The 18,926-nt window shown below is 58.1% G+C and overlaps 3 protein-coding genes across 3 annotated transcripts; all 3 read right to left on the bottom strand.

The window, feature by feature from the left end:
- Window positions 1-614: 614 nt before the first annotated feature.
- Window positions 615-2,903, bottom strand: LOC311169043 (GTPase IMAP family member 5-like; the record flags this gene model as incomplete). The annotated part of the gene is made up of 3 exons (XM_084230738.1): window positions 615-677; window positions 987-1,747; window positions 2,894-2,903. 3 exons carry the CDS (start codon window positions 2,901-2,903, stop codon window positions 615-617), a joined length of 834 nt encoding a protein of 277 aa, XP_084086864.1.
- An 11,482-nt stretch (window positions 2,904-14,385) lies between these two features.
- Window positions 14,386-15,264, bottom strand: LOC311169042 (GTPase IMAP family member 7-like; the record flags this gene model as incomplete). The annotated part of the gene is made up of 1 exon (XM_084230737.1): window positions 14,386-15,264. One exon carries the CDS (start codon window positions 15,262-15,264, stop codon window positions 14,386-14,388), a length of 879 nt encoding a protein of 292 aa, XP_084086863.1.
- Window positions 15,265-17,568: 2,304 nt separating this feature from the next.
- On the bottom strand, window positions 17,569-18,415 carry LOC311169041 (GTPase IMAP family member 7-like; the record flags this gene model as incomplete). The annotated part of the gene is made up of 1 exon (XM_084230736.1): window positions 17,569-18,415. The coding sequence occupies exon 1, from the start codon at window positions 18,319-18,321 to the stop codon at window positions 17,569-17,571; it is 753 nt and encodes a 250-aa protein (XP_084086862.1). The 5' UTR covers window positions 18,322-18,415.
- Window positions 18,416-18,926: the final 511 nt, after the last annotated feature.

The following is an 18,926-nucleotide window of genomic DNA, read 5'->3' as shown; positions in this document are numbered from 1 at the left end:
GTCTCCCATTGTCAAGTGAGCCAAACAGCCCAACAACTAATTTCTAAACAAACAATTTTTTGTGTTATTTACTTACAGTATGCTGATACATATAATTTATTGCCTAATATACTTTCTGATAAATTTTTCTCTATGTCCATGAACAAAAAGCAAAGGGATGTCAGATCTTCAGCCCCACGGTGTGAGGCCCTTTCTCTTAGCTGCTTGTCAGTATCCTATCTGGCTGGGGCAACAAGACCTCCTGCAGCAGTCATGACCTCAGAAGGTCCTCGGGTGTTTAATGGCTGATGTCATCCAAGACAAACAGGATTCATGGCCTGGGGGAGTTCCATGAGCTGCGCTCTGTCCTGGCATTTCACGGGCTCAGCCCTGCCGGCCTGTGGCTGCCCCCACTCCCCTCCCTCCGTTGCCACAGTCCCTCAGGCCCTCCGGCCTTCCCAGGCCTGATTCTCCCTCCAGCCCAGTCGCTGTCTCCTGGGCGCGGGGACAGGCGCATTCCATCACCGCCAGCCTGGGGAACCAGCCCGTTGCCCATAAATAAGGGTCCCTGAGGCCTCCCCTCCCTCCGCAGCAGGACAGAGAGTGGGGCGTGGGGCACAGGTGCACACAGCATCTCAGGGCCCCGCCTTCTTGCCTTCCCCGCGCTCCAGGGCTGTGGCCAGGTCATTGGGGTCACCCTCAGAATTTTTAACAACAACAACCAGAGACGCCAGCTTTTCCTCTAGATTTTATTTACTGAAAAGGGCTGTGATCCTGCCGGAGGAGGGGCTGAAAGTGCCGTCATAAAGGGAAGGGAAGCTCCAAGGGGCACACTCAGCTGCTCTGAAGGGAAGGCGTGTGCAGAGCCAGGCCACGCGTGCTCAGTGGCCGCCAGCCCCAAGGTAAATTAAAAGGGCAACAAAAATCAACATGCACACGCCAATGAAGGCAGAAGGTCCGGGTTGAGACAGCACCCAGCTCCAGACTCTGAGGAACCCCCTCCTCACCCCTGAGCTCTGGGCCTCTGTCAGCTGCTGCTTCTGCTTTTTCACCTGCACCTGCACGCTGGCCAGGAAGGCCCTGGACTCCTGCCCGCAGGCCTCGCCCCTGCCCTGCAGCAGCAGCAGCTCAGCCTCCGAGAAGAGGGCGTTTCTGAGGTAGGCGCCCTGCAGCTCCCTCTCCAGCTGCTCCACCAGGGCCATCAGCTCCCGCAGCTGCGCCCTCTGCTCCTTCCTAGTGGCCCGGTTGTTGAAGCCACAGTAGCGCCCCCCGCACTCCCGGACCAGCGCCCGCAGGCTCTGGTTGTCCGTCTGGGCCACGTAATCATCCAGGGACCCATCCTCCAAGTCCTCCTTGTGGGTGAACAAGACAACCATGTGTCTCATGGCTCCTGCCCCGAAGACCTCCTTCACCTTCCTCGCGGCCTGCGTGTCCTGCTCCGTGAAGCGGCCCAGCTGGGTCACCAGCAGCAGCACGTGGGGCCCCGGGGCGGACAGCAGGTAGCAGTCCCCGACGTCCTGGGCTATCTCCCTTGTCTGAGCCTCTGCCTCAAAGATGGGGGGCGTGTCGACCACCAGGAGGCTCCTCCCTCTCCAGGTGCCCACCTCCCTCTGGCACTTTCTGGTCACGGCCTGGGCCCCCAGCTGGGACTCGAACACCTGCCGGCGGAGGATGCTGTTCCCGGTGGCGCTTTTCCCGCAGCCCGTCTTGCCCACCAGCACGATCCTCAGTGGGAACAAAGCTGTGATCCTGTCATCTCCTGCCCAGCCTGTGTGTGATAGAAAAAGGGAGTTTTTTGTGCCCAACTAAGTTAATAATTCTGAGAATTCTGGTCACAGCTCCCCATGGATGCCCTGGGTGGGCTCTTTCCCAGATGGACAGTCCTATTGGAACACATGTCAAGGTTTGTAGGCAACGTAGGAGGCTCTTGGGCAGAAGGGGACCCCCAGGCCAAGCCCGGGTTGTACCCACAGCCCAGAATAAATCTTGCTGCTCCAAGGAGGGGACCCCATGCCCATCCTCCAGACCAGGCCCCGGGCCTGCAGGAAAAGGGCTTCCATGGATGGTGCTTCGCAGCTTCAGGCTGAATAATGTGAACGAGAAGTCACGAGTGAGAAAACCTCCAGGTGTGCTCGGGTGGAAGCACCCACAGCTGAGCCTGGGGAGAAAGGGAGTCTTCGAGGTCGCGGCCTCATGACCTCCACCCAGGGTGAGTTGGGGGTGTGTGCCCTTTGGGTGGGGAGTTGGGTGTTTGAAATGGAGAAGCCTGAAGGGTCTGAGCTGATGTCAGGGAGAGCCTGGCAGTGGCCTCGGGTGGGTGGGGAAGATGTTCCGGGACACGTGCTGGGAGGATCATCTATGGGCTGACAGGAATCGGGAAATTGTAAGACAAGTGGTGCTGGAGAGGGAGCCATGGAACCGAGAACTAGCATCTTGAAGGGGTGAAGAGGGTGAGAACCAAGGATTCCCGCATTCGGGGAGGCCAGATGAATTCAGTTCCTCAGGCTCCTCAGGTCTGTGGTTTTATTCCTCCTGCTGCAGTGGTTTTCCTGTCCTTCAGGAGCCTGGATGCTTTGCAGCAAAAATGAAAACTAAACCTCCGCGGGGGAGGTTTCCTCTCTTCAGCTGAGAGCAGAAGAGGAAGCAGAAATCATTGTCACACAATTCAGTTCCAAACCCTCAGTGCCCTGAAGTTTCATCTCCACGTTTCCCACAGGCTGCGCAGGGCGCCCCCCCAGGGCGTGTGATGGTGGAGGCAGGCGGGGGACAAAGGGCAGCTGCCTCTCTCGCCTTCAGGTTAAAACCACTGGCTTCTGCTGCCGTGTTTAAGGGAGGGGCAGGGGCATGTGGGGGAGATAGTGAGCCCCCCACACCCCCAGGGCCGGAGGTCTCCAGTGCTTTGGGGCTTTCTCACCTTCAGCCATAGTCCCGTAGCTGCTCTTCTGAAGGCCTTCCATTCCCTTCTGGAATAAAAAAAGAAATGAAAAGTCGAGAAGGTCTGAGAACACCTCACATTCAGACACCTGAGCATAGTTATCCTCAGGGAACTATCTCCTTGGGCCATTTTCTGATCCTATTGTATTTTCAAGCATCTGTAAATAACTTGGGGGGGGGGGTGGGGGGGGAGGCTGTGTAACACACTTTCTCACTGTTTACGAGAAAGCAGAAACTGTTTTTGAACAAATCCATGGAGGGTCTCCTCTCCCCTTGAAAGGGCATGAAATAAAGAAGGCATTCCCCTGGGGGACAGGGGCCAAGCGCCCTAAGAGTCTCCTCCACTCCTCTGGCCCATCCCTGTGTTTTCCGGGACCCAGGTCACGGCTCTAGCTCCGTGAGTGTGAGTCTGTGACACTTTCCCCCACAGGCTCGGCCAAAAAAGGGATGGATTTCTTCCATCCACTCCCCTGAACTCGGGTGGGCCTCAGGCTGAGTCCCTCATCTTGTCACACCATGAGTGTGTATTTGGGGGAGAAGGTGAGTAGAGGGGACGAGGGAACATGTAGCTCGTGGGGTGGGAGATACTGAGGCCACATGTGCCCTATGGGGCCTCAAGGACCTGCTCCCCTCCCCAGGGTCACTGGGCCACGGACACTCCAGGATGGGCTGCGGGGAGGGAAATGAGAAGTCAGGACTGAGGTGTGTGTCCTGGCCTGGTTCCCGCAGCAGGGAGTGCTGGGGGTTTCCCTTTTCCTATCTGACAACCAGGTTGAAAATATTGCTCCAGGTTTATGGAACCCTGCGTGGCCCCGAGACCCACTGGGCTAAGAAGTAGAGGATCTGCTGGCCCAGGCCGGCGCGGTGGCCGTGGCTGAGTGTGACTGTGGGGTGCTGCTTCCCACACTGGTTTTCCACCCACCTAGATCTGCTCTTGCCCAGATGCTCCCCACCATCGCCCGGAGGTGGGGTAACCTGTGTGAGACCCCACCAGAAATCAGAGGCAAGAACTAAGCTGCGCGCTCTGGGTCCCCCTAGTTGCAGGGACCCTCCCCGGCTTCCCTTACCAGGCTCAGTGCTGCGGGCTAGCTGCTCCGTGGCTGTGCACGGGACAGCATGGCTCTCTGGAAGACTCCTCTCTGCCAAGGGACAGACCCTGGGAGCCAGTGGTGGGCACAGCAGGAAGCCTGGCAGATGCAGTTAAGGAGGAGCCTGCGTGTTGCTGAATGGCGCAGAACACAGCTGCAGGGAGAAGAAAAATGGGGAGATTGAGGAGCAGGTCCTCAGGCCCCAGCAGAAGGGAATCTGTTCCCAGGGTCACAAACCCTCACAAACAGGACCAGGTCCTGGGAGACTCAGCTCCCCCTTAACCAGAGCTTCCTGCTAAACCTGCCCTAGCCAGGCCCCTCCCATTTCCTTTTCACAACTTGTTAAAATAAGCCCAATTTGGAGGAAAAAAATGAAGAAGGCAACCACAGGGCCCCAGGTGCAGAAAGGCCTCCCCTCCACCCAGAACAGCCCTTGTGGGGTCACCATCGCCCCCCTCGGCCCCCATCCCGGGAGTACCTGCCCTGGCGACTCTCCGGGCCCTGCCTCCTCAAGCTGCAGCCACCAGAAGGCTCCTGCTGACCAGGGACAGAGAGGGCTGCAGTCCCCAGGGGCGGGGAGAGCCGCTCCCAGGAGGCGCCTCTGACCAGCTCTCCATGCACTGCCTGTGGCTTCCGCGCTCCCACTGGTCAGACCAGCCCGTGCTCAGGGGCTGGAGCTTAAGGGGCGTATATTCAAGTGGAGATCCATGGATGTGCCGTTTGTCTACCCAGGGCTCCCCGAGAGCGCCATGAGCACGAAACCACTGAGCTGCACAGTGAGCCGGAGAGCACAGTGCGCGCGGCCAGGGGCCTCTCCCGAAGTCTGTGCGTGTCTCCCTCCACATCTGAAGTAAGAACAGTCGGGGGGAAACAACTTAAAACAATCGCTTGCTGACCCAGAGCCTCTCCAGTAAAATGAAGGGAAAGAGCGATTTTATGATCCACTGAGCACTGAGCTCGGCGCTGGTGAGGCGCAGCACAGGCAAACCCCAGAGACGGCCCAGCCCAGGAAACCTGTGAAACACCCCCCCCCCCCCCCACCGCATCCATGGTCTCAGGATCAATCACGCTGGTCCTCACACGCCAGGGTCAGCCAGCCCCATTACCTTAAATTCACACGGTAATGGATGGGGAGTGGGCACCTGTGTTTCCTTTATTCAAAAGGAAAGTCAACTTTTTGTATCTTCATGACGAGAGTTGGGGCTGCAGGGAGCTGGGCGCCTTGAAGTCAGGCTCCTCCCCTCGCTCAGAGCCCGCGTGGATGCTCCCTGCCTTCAGGCTCACCTTCACAGAGATGCCTCTCCCGTCCTTGTTCTCCACAGACAGTCACAGCACCTCGGGGTAAAGATTTGATCATGTCCCTTCCAATCTGCGTGATTTTTCTGTCTTTTCTTTGTGGCCTGTGTCGCTGGCTGGACGTCCTTTCTGATGCTGAGCACAGGGAGGAGGATGAAGCTGACCTTGAGGGAGAATCATCATCTTACACCTTCTTTTCTTACTCGTTTCAGCCTCTGTGCTTTACTGATGACTAAGAGATCTAAAGTCTCCCCGTATAACTTTGCATTTGTCTCTTTAGTCTTTTGATTTGTTTCGTTTTTTTCTTCATGTTTTTTGAAGCTACTGGGGGTGTATCATGTTTGGGACTGCTGGGTCTTCCTGGAAAGTCAACACATCAGCCTCAGTAACGTCTGTCTTTATTGTTCACAATAGTCCTTGTTCTGTGAACGAACTTTCTCTTCATAAAGCAATTCCGTTTTCTTTTCATAAGTGTGTTTATGATATTCTTTTCCCCATTCTTTTACTTTCACACTGTGTTGTTATGCTAGGCAGAATTCTAGGATGGGGCCCAAGATCATCCCCCCCACAGCTGTGTACAACCCTGGCTCACCCCCTCCCCTTGTGTGTAGGCAAACGTGTGAATAAGGTGGATGTTACTGTCTTGATTACATGGCAAAGAAAAGAGACTCTTAATAACATCTATACATGTAATTAAGCTTCCTAATCAGTTGGTTTTGGCTTAGTCCAAGTGAGGCTTGTGCTGGATGGTCTCACCTCACTAAGAAAGTCTTAACAAGGGATTCTCCTGCCAGCTTGGAGGAAAGCAAACGTCCACATTGTGAACTGCCTATGGGGAGAATCAGCCTCCAGGAGACTCTAGAAGGACCGCAGTCCTGTAACTGCAAGCAGCTCAATTCTGCCAACAACCTGAGTACACTTAGGGAAGGGCCTGGAGCTCCACACCAAGGAGGCACTTGATGGAAACTGAGCACAGGGCTCCGGTAAGCCTGAGACCTGGCCCACAGACACTGTGCGATAATAAATGTAGGTTGCCTTAAGCTGCCAGGTCTGTGTGTGTCCTTATTTTACAAAGCCTGGCTGATTGGCTAGGTCACAATAGAAAATGAATACATTAGTAGTATTTACAGTGAGTTTCTTGTAAATAGCATATAACTGGTTTCTTTCATCCAGTGTATGGTCTCTGCTTTTTATTCTGGGGCATTTAACCATTTATCACAGTCTACCTGTAAAAATATTAGACCACTTCATGTGTAATTTAAGAAACATAATATATTTGTGATTTCTCCCATATATTGTTTGACTTTTAGGTATGTTGTAAGTTCCCCGATGCATTATTACTATTTTTGCTTTATATAGTCAATTAATTTTGAACAACAAAATGTTAGAAAAATGTCTTTCATATTTACCTTCTTTTTGGCATTTCTGGAGCTTTTATTTTCCTTATATAAGATAAATTTATGTTTGGCATCATTTTTTACTTTTTGTCTAAAGAACTTCTAATTTTTCTTGCAGTCCGGGTAAGCTGGCCAAGAATTATTTCAGCTGTTATTAGTGAGCTAGTCTTTATTTTACCTTCTTGTTTGAAAGATTTCTTTATTGTCTATAGAAATCTGTCAAACAGAATTTGCTTGCTCTGCCAATAAAGCATTCACACGCCTCTCCTACGGAGAATTCCTGTAAACCATTAAGGAGAAGATTTTTAGTTCATTGCAGCTCCACACACAATCGCCAAGACATGGATACAACCTAAGCGCCCCCAGCAGAGGAGCGAGTCGAGAAGACGTGGTCTGTAACACAGTGGAGCACTACTCAGCCATCAAAAAGATAAACTCGTGACATCTGTGCCACGTGGGTGGCGCTGGAAGGGATGATGGTAAGTGAGCCAGGTGGAGAAGATAAACACCGGAGGGTGTCACTGGTGTGTGGAATCCAGAGAAACCAAACAAAGGGTCAGGCAAAAACAAACATGAAAAGCAACCCTTGAAGCGACCAAAGATCTGGAGCATCCAGAGGGGCAGAGGGAGAGAGAGGAGGGCAGGGGCAGGACACAGTGGACGCTGGGGAAGGGCCATGGGTGGCTTAGTGACGGGAGTGCTACTGCACCTGAGGGGGGACATCCTCTACCATCCAAACCCTAGCAAGGATGTCAGACAATGGCTCTGCAATGAAAGAGAAACAGCAGAAAGAAAGGAAGAAAGAGAGGAAGACAGAATATCCTTGTTTTTCAGTGGGTGGTAGTTTTTAATATCAGCCCTGATGGGCTCAGCCAGGGTCTAAATTTTTTTTTTAATGCTCAAAATAAAAATCCTTTTTCCTTTGCCATGAGTCCATTTTCTACTAAAAATGACTAGTTGTTTCTATTAGATGCACCCAGACTACTGAACTACCAGAAGGATATTTTAAAGTTTGACACATTTATTTTAAGACTAGTCAAAAGAGGAACTTGAAAACTCAAAAAGTGAGCCGGAGCCTGTGTGAAACTGAGCAGTGTTCCAAGCTCCCGTGTCATTAAAACTGGCTCTGAAATGCCGCCTTCCTTGGGAATGAAATTCTCATTTCCCCGCTCAGCTCTGGGGATGCCGTTCCTGTCTTGTCCGCTCCCCTAAAGGCGGTTTATATGACATATGAGGAATCAGGAAAATGCGGCTGCTGAGATAGTTCATAGAAGTAGAATCCCAGATGATGTATTCACTGGAATTATCAGTCAAGAACTTTAAAATAGCTGGTCCAGAATCAGCCCTTCAACCTGACTGACAAGCCGGGGGGCGGGGGTGGGGGGCGCTGGGCCTGCAGGGGCTTCCCCTGGGTCCTTGAAAAAGGCCCCCTAGGAAGAGGGGTTTGGAGGTGGCTCTCCTCCTCTGCGGAGTCGCCAGGGGGTGCGGGACCCGATCCCCGACCCCCCCCCCCCCCCCCCGTGCGGTCTCTGCGGGGCTCCCGGGTGGCCTCCGCGGGCCCAGAGCTGCATCCCGGGGGCCCCGCGGCTCCCTCGCCCCAGGGAGAAACCGCGGACAGGTGCCAGGACCCCCGCTCCGCGCTGCTGGTGTCGCATCCAGCCAGAGTCTGCTGGAAAAGACCCGCTGGACGCCCCTTCCAGGCGGGGCTCTGGGGGGAGAAGCTGCTGCTGCTGCTGCTGGAACTCGGGCCCGCAGTGACCCCGTCACATGCTGCTCCCCCGAGGCGCCGCAGCGGGGGGCGTCGGCCCCGCTCCCCGGGACCCGCCAGGACGCGCCCCGCACCAGGGGGCTGGACACACACGGGGTCCGGGGGAGGCGGGGACCCGCGGGCTCTGCGGGGGGGAGGGGGGAGCCCCGGGGGGCGCGGGCGAGGGAGCCCCGGGCGGGGACGGGCGGCCACCGCGTGTCCAGCGGGTCACGGAGGCCGAGGGCGGGGCCGCGGGGGGCGGGGGAGCCCCCGCAGCGCCGGGACCAGACCCCAGGCCGCGCTCTGGGTCCCCCGCGGCGGGGGCTCGGGCCGGCGGGCCGGGCCGGGGTCTCCTCATCCCGGGGCCGGGCCGTGTCCTCCGGGCGGGGCCGGGGCGGGCTCGGGAGGGCGAGGCCCGCGGAGAAGGACGCGCACGGCCGCGCCCAGGACGAGCCCCCCGGAGCCGCGGGCTGTCGGGGGCCGGGGCGGGAGGGGCGCAGGTGAAGCCTCAGGTGGGACCCGGGTCAAAGTGGGGTCACGGGCAGCCCCGCGGGCGCAGGGCAGGGTCCGCAGCTGCCCCTCCGCCGCCCGCGCGGGGGGAGGGACCCTCGGGAGACGGAGCCCTCGGGCCTGGGCCGCGCTGGCGGGTGCGGGGCGGGCGCGGGGCGCGTTGGGGGCGTCGGGCCCCTCTGAACTCTCGGGGCGCTGGGCCCCCCCCCCAGAGGACTCGGGTCCCGTGAGCTCCACACCGAGGCCCCGACTGGTGCTGCCAGCCCACCCGGAGCTGCGCCCGCCCCTGTTTCCAGAGGCTTCAATGCTTGATGGAGAAAGAAAACAAATTTTAATAAATTATGTGATCACTCAGGTTCAAAAATAGTTGTAAGCAAATAAGGTTTCTCCATCTCCCTGTCCCCCCATCACTACTCTCCTTCTCAGCTGGGCGGACACTGCGCAGGCCTTGCTGGCTGAGGGGGACAGAGGACACCCCAGGGAGGGGGGTTGCACCAGTGGCCCCAGGAAGAGCCTGGGAAGGGGTGGAGTGAAGGTGAGGACTGGGCTGGGGCCGCAGGGAGCCCTCCGTGCTCTGGGGGGGGGGGGGGAGCCCCAGGAGGCGGAGGTCAGGCTGTGTAGACGAGGCTGGAGCGGGAGGCGGGTGAGCTGTCCAGGACCCGCGTGTGTCCTGAGGGAAGTGGGAGCCGCCCGGGGCTGACTGTTCCCGTGTGACCCACAAGCAGGGGTGGGGGTTGGGGAGCCCTGTCCCCCCTCCTGCTTCAGGCTGTGCAGGGAGCAGCTCCCCAGGCCTGCTGCTGCCCCTTCACACCCCGCCCCGGCCCCCCACTCCGTGCAGGAAGCAGGGCTGTGGTCCCCGGAGCCCTGGCCGTGACCTTTGAGGGGCCCCTGCTTCCTGACCCCATCCTGACACCCCAGGCTCAGAGCTCAGCCCCGCTCCCGCCAGGCCCAGGCACGAGACCTGTAGATTTTACTTCTCTCTGAGCTCAGATCTGCCCAGGGAGACGCAGCTTCTGGGCGCTTTTCCCAAGTGTGAAAACAACCGTGTCTGCCTCAGCATGTGAACGGAAACCACAGCCCAGGCCGCGGGGAGGGAGCTCGGTCCCGTCACCCCAGCCCTGAGCTCGCCTGGGGGACCCAGAGGGACCGGCCTCCCTCTGCCCAGGCGCACCAGCCCCCCTGCCCTGAGCTGGGCCCCTCCTGAGTGACGGTCTCCCCAGGAGGCTGGTTGGCAAGGGGAGCGACAGGGGGAGATGGAGAAGGGGTGGGAGGCGCTGAGCAGGAGGCAGAGCCGCTCAGGTGAGGAGCAGACCAGGGCTGCTCAGGGGCTGAGGAGGGGCCAGGCCTGGGCCTCCTCTCAGGACCCCACGGCCACTGCTGCATCTCTCAGGAGGCGGCAAAATGGCGGGAGCTGGGCTGGGCCAAAACCCTGAGGCTGATGCCAACCCGAGGACCCCAGAGCCCGACCCGGGACCACAGGGAGGGGTCTCCTGAGCAGCAGATGTGATGAGTCTCAGCTCCCTAATCTCAGTGGCTGCAGAGATAAGTGGAGAAGCAGAACTGGGGCTGGGGGGACTTTACCTTTACCACCCCTCCCTCCCCCAGACTCCCAGAGCCCAATGTTCCCCATGGCGAGTCTGCATCTCTTCCTCCCCTCTCCATTCCTTCCCGCCTCCTCGCACACTGTCAGGAGTGTCCTGGGCTCGTCCTCACTGGGTGCAGGGACTGGGGCAGCAACTGACTGGACACTCCCCCTCAGTCCCGGCCTGGGCTCCTGACAGGCCCCGAAGGCCTCCAGGCTGGAGACCCCCAAGGGAGAGCAGAGCCCCCGGCTTCCCGGACAGGCTGACCCCTGTGCCCAGGCTGCTCCTCGGAGAGCTGCCACGCAAGTGAGCACACTCACACACGTACACTCACTCACACACACTCACACTCATGAACCCATACACCCTCAATCACACACTCAGTCACAACTCACAGCACACACACACTCACACTCACACCTGGGCTGACCACCCACCCCCATTCACGATGTCTCCTATTTCAGGTCTTAGCTTGAGCACCCCGAGGAGGAATTTGTGAGAGACAAAGCAAGGAAGTTCTTTCCTGGGGGGTGGGGGAACGTCAGGGAGCAGGCGAGGTCAGGCCACAGTGGTCAGAGAGGGTCGCCAGGCCCCTGTCCTCCCAATGGAACCTCTGTCCTGAGAGTCCTCACGTGGTGACAGGATCTGAGCTGCCCCCAGAGCAGCGTCCCTGCAACAGGGGCCACTAGCTTCTGGCCTTGCTCCACTGCAGAGCCAGGGCCTCTGCCAGAGCCTCCCCCAGATCACCTCTGCCCCTCCATCCGGCATCTGTCCATCTGTCTCGCCCTCCCAGAGGGGCTGGTGACTGGGCTGTTCTGTCAGGCGCCCATCGCCACACCTCAGGCTGCACCCAATGTGCACCCAGAAGAGGAGGCCAAGCCTGTGTACACAGAGTAGGAGGGGGCGTGAGCTGCCACCAGGTCCATGGCCCTGGCAGGACTCACCGGGCTCCGAACCCCGTTGACCTGGGGTGGAATGAGGGCCGTGGTGGATGGCCCGAGTGTCCAGTCTGGGCAGCGAGATCAGTGCATCCACCCGGGTCAGCGCTGCCAGGCCCACCCACCCGCTGTCAGACAGCTGGGGGACCAGGGGACCTGCAGGCTGCTCCGGAGGAGACCACGGGTGGTGAGCAGACAGGGGGTGGTGGTGACCGATCCCGGGGCTGACAGCAACGACCAGGCCACAGTCACTAAAAGCCTCTGGCCCCGGGTCCGGCCCAGGGTGGGCAGAGAAGGCTGGTGGGACACTGAAGGGCAACCCCAGTGCTTTTGCTCCCTCCTGGCCCAAATAACCAGGGGCCAGGGTGGCCACAGCCCTTTCTGGAGTTCCGGGTCCCCTCCTCACCTCCCCACAGACCAGACTCCACCCTGCATTCACACCTGGGGTCAGTGGAGGTGCAAAGTCACCTGGGGGGCTGGTCAGGAAGAAAGGGGTCCACATCCCACGCCCCTCCCTGACCCCCAGGACAGTGTCTTCCACTCTCTTCCTGTCGCCTTCCTGCAGTTGAACCCCTTTTCTTTACAGTGGTGGCCACAGCCAGTGCCCTGACCAGGGGGTCTTGTGCACCTCTGGAAGCAGCAGACCAAAGCCCGGGGACACAGTGGCCGTGGTCAGGGCAGGTGTCTGCTCGGGCTCCGCAACGGCCACGCAGCTGTGAAGACACGCGGGGCTGCTCCTCCTTCCAGACCAGAGAGGGCATCGGCTCCTCCTGATGAGAGGGTTGGTGAGTGTGCCCACCACCCCCCACCCTGGGACCCGCTGCCCTGTCTTTATGACCCCCAGAGAGGAGGCTGGACCCCCGGGTCAGGCCAGCGGGAGGAGCCGCGCGGCCCCGTGGTCAGGCTGGGACGCGGTCCCGGGTCAGGCAGGTTCGGTTCTGGCGCCGGGGATGCGGGCTCGTGCTCGCTGCTCTCGGCCGGTCCGGGGTGCGGGCGACGGGGCGTCAGAGGCCCCAGAGCGCCCCGCGAGCCGAGCAGGACGCCCCGCCGGTCCCGGCCTCGCCTCTGCGCCGCCCTCCCGGGAGCAGGTGGGCCCGGCCGGCTGCACGCGGGGCCCGAGCGGCGGGACGGGGGTCTCGCCTTGGGACCTGCTGGACGGGGCGCAGCTCTTGGAAGCCCCTCTGGCCGGCGCCCCCAAGACCCCAGGCCCGCGTGCCGGGGGAGGAGGCTCCGAGACGCCTCCAGGGACGCTGGATTCTTCGGGGTCACCGTACCCCACAACAGAGGGTGAGACCGAGAAAGGAACAAGGGCCCCCCGGTCTACAGTAGGGCCCCGGTCCCGTGGATTAATAAAGCGCCCCCAGTGTAGGGGAACTTCGGGGACGGCCCCCCCGAGGGTGAGGGCGGGGCCGAGCCCTGAGTCCTCCCCAGGAACCCCCTGTGCACCCAGGCCGCGGGGTGCGGGGCGGGGCGAGCAGCCCCCTCAGTGCCGGGAGTGCTCCCCACAGTGCTCCCCTCGCGGCTCACCCCACAGCTCCGTGGCGACCGCGTGTCCTGCAGCGCGGCTCCCGCCACCCCAGCCCGTTCCCCGCACGTTCGGGGCGCGGAGGTCCAGGCCGCCCCCACCGCGACGCCCGCGGGGGTGACACCCGGCGCTGGCCCCGCTGGAGCCCCGCGTTATCTTGGCCAGAGGGAGCCTCTCCCTGCCCGCAGCCCGGTGACCCCGCCCGGGGCGCTGTCAGGGAGGGTGTCCCGGCAGCAGCACCGGGGGTGGAAACCCCACGGGGAGTCAGGGAAGGCCTGACAGAGAACAACGCAACAAACACACACAAAACCAGGTGTCCTGAGATTTATTAGTCAGATCCCGGTGAGCACTGGCAGCCACTGCTGTTAGCACACGAGGGGAGTCGGGAGGGGCTCGGAGAAGCTGTGGACAGAGGGTTTGGAAAGCACCAGGCTGGGAACCCCGTGGGGTGAGCGATAATGGAGCCACTCAGGCGGCAGGTGGAGAGGCCAGCGGGGGGAGTGTCCCTGACTTAGGGGTGCCGTGGCCAGATGACACTGCAGGGAGGAGGGAGCAGGTCTTCAGGCCCCGTTCCCCTCCCCCCAGGGATCCCCGCGTGGACGGCCCTTGGGAATCCAAGCAGAAGCCAGAGAGCAAGAGACACGGCCCCGTGTGGACATGGGCCCCGGCCGTGCAGCTGGGTGTAGGGGTGTCATGGAGAACACCCCACATCACCAGCGGTGCTCACAGGTAGTGTCAAAAAAGATCTAATTTCCATTTTCCTAAACAAACTTTGTACTCAGACAGATTATTGCCTCTTCTGCAACTGGTTATGTGTGTCTGTGAGGAGGAACAAGGCGGGCCTGGGCTGTGTGGAATGAGATGGTAAAATGTTCACAGTTGAAAATAGAGCCACATAACAAACCATTTCAAACCCTAGGGTTTTTAGTTGATAATCATCTATCTATTTTTTTTTTAAACAAAGAATCCATATTTAGATGGGGGGGTGGGCAAGGGGCTCCTCATTGCTCTCAGCCTCATGGGAGGGCCCCACCAGCAGCTGGAGTGTCCACCTCAATGTCGCGTCGCCTGCTCTGCAGATGGAGGGTCAGCCCCGGTGGGCCAGCGACTTGATCCTCTCCAGGGGTTCTCGGGGGCCAAGTCCAAGGGCGAGCACCCAAGGGAGCAGGGGGCAGGTTCCAGCTCCACCTGAGAAGTCCTGGGGCTACGTCAGCCACCTGCTGTTCATCCACATCAGGCAGGGGACACAGACCCCACCGCTCCATGGCAGGGAGCAAGGTCAGGGTGCAGGGATAAGGAAGACAGGAGACACTGCCACGGCCTCACGTGGGGACGCACATACTGCATTAGCGTGTCACCGCAGACTGGGAAGGAAGCTGAGGTTGACATTACTTCGTAAAGAAGTCCTTTATTCCTGACAGTATCTTCTTGACCGCATTCACAATGTCATCAAACACACCCTGACTAGCTTCTCCCTCTACATTTTTTATTCGCTCTTCATATTTCCTCCGCAGCTCTGCGATTTTTCTTTCCCTTTCTCCCTGGGGTTTATCAGCATCTTCCTCTTCCACCAGTTTAATTGCATTATGGAATTGATCTGTGTAGATTTTCTTCAAGCTCTCCACCTTTTCTTTGAGCTTTTTCTCTATGTCCTTGTAGATGGCGTCAGAGAAGCAGGCCCCTCCGTTGCTCTGCACCATGTTCTCTATCAGCTGCACCAGCTCCTGCACCTGAGCCTCCTTCTCGGCCTCCCCCGCCCTGTTGTTGAAGGCGCAGCAGCGGCCCCCAGCCTCCCTGACCAGGCTTCTGAGATTCACACCTGCCTGTGCTATAAATTCACTCAGGCTGCTATTCCCCAAATCTTCCTTACGTGTGAACAAGATGATCATGTGCTTCATGACAGATTTCCCGAAGACGTTCTTGATCAACGCCACGGTTTGCTGCTCCTCCTCCGTGTAGCGGTCCAGCCGCATCACCATGACGATGGCGTGGGGCCCCGGGGCCGAGGACAGGACGCACTGGCTGATCTCCACACAGGTGGTGTCCAGGCTCTCCTTGGTGTCAAAGAGCCCCGGGGTGTCGACCACTAGAAGCCTCCTCCCCCGCCATTCCCGGGCTGCTGCCTGGCAGTGTTGGGTAATAGCGTGGGGAACAAGTTTAGATTCAAATACTTTTTCCCCAAGGAGGGTGTTTGCTGTGGCACTTTTCCCACTTCCGGTTTTCCCCACGAGCACGATCCTCAGAGTGTTGTCCTCGCTCTGAGCCATGGTCACCCAGGAGGTTCCGGCGGGCAGGGTCCTTCCAGGCCAAAAGGACAAGAAGAGGGAAGGATCAGTCCAGGCCCTGGAACCCGCCCAGCTGCTTTTCTCTTTTGTTCCCCCTGAAAATCTAATCTGTGTCCTCCCTGATGCCAGGAGAGGCTGGAAGAGGAAACCGCCCCTCACCATGGAGGGAATAATACAGTCCTTCCAGAGGGTTCCCTCCGAGGAGCATCCGGCCCAGCTGCTTTCTCAGGGGACTCGTTTAAGCCTCTAGAGACTGACCTGATCATCTCGGTGCTCTGCGACCTAGTCACAGAAAACTGAGGGGGACCCTCCAGCTCCCCGTCAGGCTTTATCATGTTTCTCGGAGGCTGACTAAAATGCCACAAGTCAACAATCCTGCCCATGTGGGTCACTGGTAAATATTGATGCGAGAATCATAAGTAACTTATTACACTCGACAGTAACACAGCAGGATCTGAGAAAATTGATTTTTACCACAATACTTCGTACAATGATTTAGGCGAAACGCAGACTACTGAGCAAGTAGAGACAATGGAGCAAATTCGACTCTGACCCTGGTGTAAGATTGAAATTAGCAGACACTTCTTTAGCATAATTGTAAAATTTATATTGGAAAAGTTTGTCCTACTCTTACCCCCTGCAGCTACCTCAGTCCATCATAAAACTCAGTTGGGTAAAGAGGCACAAACTGGCCTGGACAAGCAAGACCAAGAGCCACGAGGGAGCCGGCTCTCCCGGGCAGTGGCCTCTGTGGCTCCAGGGTTAAGGCACCAGCGAGGGGGCGGGAGCTGAGTACAGAGCAACAGAGGAAACCAGGCGGGTGGGTCCTGGGCCTGCGGGGGGTGCGGGGACTCAGCAGATCGGCCACAGCCTCCATGCCTGCACCCCCAGATATGGGAGCCGAGGCGACACCCAGGAATCTCGCAGAACCAGTGATGTTCTGCAGGAGTCATTTGTTTCATTCACTCACGACGAGCAGCCCATGGGGAAGCTAATTCTGTTTTTCCAGCTGTTAACATTGGAAATCTGAGGTGACGTACAGCGCCGAGGAAAGTGCCCAGGTCGCCTGCTACAGGTGCTGGCAGAGGGGGTCACTTCAGTCCCCGTGACGCCACATCCCCCCTGAACCACTCACACTCCTGCCTCACCCTGGCTGCTTCTCGGGCCCAGGATTCCAAATGTGGGTGACCTCACAGCAGAGACAGGACGGGGGTGGGTGGGGGGCAGAGCCCACTCTCTCCCTGACGGGGAGCTGCAGCAAGCCAGGACTCAGGGCGGAGGGAGGAGGCTCCACTTACGTTGTGCCTTAGGGAGCCCACCCTCACCAGAGCACCCCGTCCTCACCCCACCTCACGCCCAGGGCCACAGCGTCTCTCTGGGAAAGGCTGGCAGGACGCAGCAACCAGATTCTCCATTTCCCCCGTCACCGGTGACCGGGATGCCCCGGGAGCCCTCCCTCCCATCACCACCCTGGCCAGTGAGGTGGGAGGTGCAGGGACATGGTGCTGGTCAGTCCCGGCTCCTCTGACCCTGCGCCCCCACCGCTCTGTCCAGTCAGTGTGGGCAGCACATGGACAATCCCCCTGGGGATGGGCCCCTCCACCCGGGTTCATTGTGGCCAAGTCCAGGGACGAGCACCCAAGGGAGCAGGGGGCAGATTCCCTCTCTACCTGAGCAGTCCCCCGGGCTGCGTCAGCCACCTGCCTCTTATCAAAGCAGCCACAAGGTCCATCCACTTCAGGCAGGGGACACGGACCCCACGACTTACTGAGGGAGTAACAAGGTCAGATTGTAAGAAGAAAAAGGCAGCAGGTGTTGTCACGCCTTATGGGGAGATGCATGCCCCACCTCAGCGTGTATCATGGATGAAGAAGAAAACCTGAAATTGACATTACATGCCAAACATCTCCTATGTATTCCAGAGCATCTTTTTGACCCCATTCCCTCCCTTTTCAAATGTGTTGTTCTCACTTCTTACCTTGTATCTTTTTTTCTAAAAGATTTATTTATTTATACAAGCACTGGGGTACAGGCCAGAGGCACAGGAGGGTGAGAGAATTCACCAGAGACAGAGCAAGGAGCAGAAAAAGCAGAAGGACAAAAGCACACTGCTGAGGGGAGCAGTGAGTGAGGCAGGAGAGGTCTGCTGCGCTATGTGGGAATCTCCCTGGCCGACCAGGATTCGAACCAGCGTTGCAGAGGCTGCGGACAGCTTCATAGCACTGCGCTCAACACGCTGCCCCACCGGGGAGGCCCTTACCATGTATTTCTTATTTGCTCTTCACATTACCTTGGCAGATCTGAGATTTTCCTTTCCCTTTTGTCCTGGGGTTGATCAGCATCTTCTTCTTCTACCAGTTTAATTTCATTATTTAATTTATCTGTGTTGATTTTCATCAAATTCTCCGCCTGTTGTTTCAGCTTTTTCTCCATGTCCTTGTAGATGGCGTCAGAGACGTAGGCCCCTCCGTTGCTCTGCACCATCTTCTCTATCAGCCCCACCAGCTCCTGCACCTGAGCCTCCTTCTCGGCCGCCCCTGCTCTGTTGTTGAAGGTGCAGCAGCGGCCCCCAGCCTCCCTGACGATGCTTCTTAGAGACACCTCTTGTTGTTCTATAAACTCATCTAGGCTGTGATTCTCCAAATCATCCTTGCCCGTGAAGAGGATGATCATGTGCTTCATGACGGAATCCCCGAAGATGTCCTTGATCAACGTGAGGGTTTGCTGCTCCCCCTCCGTGTAGCGGTCCAGCCGCATCACCATGACGACGGCGTGGGGCCCTGGGGCCGAGTGCAGGACGCACCGGCTGATCTCCAAACAGGTGGTGTCCAGGCTCCCCTTGGTGTCAAAGAGCCCAGGGGTGTCGACCACTAGAAGCTTCCTCCCCCGCCATTCCCGGGCTGCTGCCTGGCAGTGCTGGGTAACAGGGTGGGGGCCAAGTTTAGATTCAAATACTTTTTTCCCCAGGAGGGTGTTTCCTGAGGCGCTTTTCCCACTTCTGGTTCTCCCCACGAGCACGATCCTCAGAAGGTCAGCCATGGTCAGCCAGGAGGTCTGAAGGGTGGGCACCTTTACAATTTTAAGAAGAAATAAAAAAAAATTCAGATAAATATCCCAATCTCCATTTTCTCTGTGCACACCCTGCTGGTTGTGTAAATGGCGCCAGTCTCCTAAGGCAGGGGCTCACTGAAGTCACTCTCTGGTGTCCTCTTACTGCTCTGGTGTCTGCTGACGGGGCCTCTGTCCTGTGAGGAAAGTAGCGCCCACAGTGTTAAATCTGTTCCTCCGTTTTCCTTATGAGTCGCACATTTTCTGATCCCGGACAGACTCGGGTATTTGCTTTTGATCTGAAACCTGAGGGAGCTGGCGGGAGCAGGCAGTGTTCCCTCTAGGAAAGAGCTAGTTAAAAAGTCGGATAGTGGGACACTCAGGGTGTGGGCTGGGGGGGAGCTTGGGGTGCCACCTGGCTGTGGGCAGCTGGGCCAGGGGGCTCAGCCGAGGGGATAACCCCTTGGGGCGGGATGTGAGCACTGCCTGGTGTTTGTGTTGCTCTGGGCACACGGTGAGCGCGTCTCATTTTCTCAAGATACCCAGAAAAAGATAAATTTGATGTCTTTGTTTTAAAAATACTCTGATGTTTAGAA

The sequence above is a fragment of the Talpa europaea genome (assembly GCF_964194135.1).
Source record: "Talpa europaea genome assembly, chromosome: 3".
In the NCBI taxonomy this organism is placed as follows: Eukaryota; Metazoa; Chordata; class Mammalia; order Eulipotyphla; family Talpidae; genus Talpa; species Talpa europaea.
The sequence above is the reverse complement of the archived record's forward strand: the minus strand, read 5'-3'. Positions and strand labels throughout refer to the sequence as shown.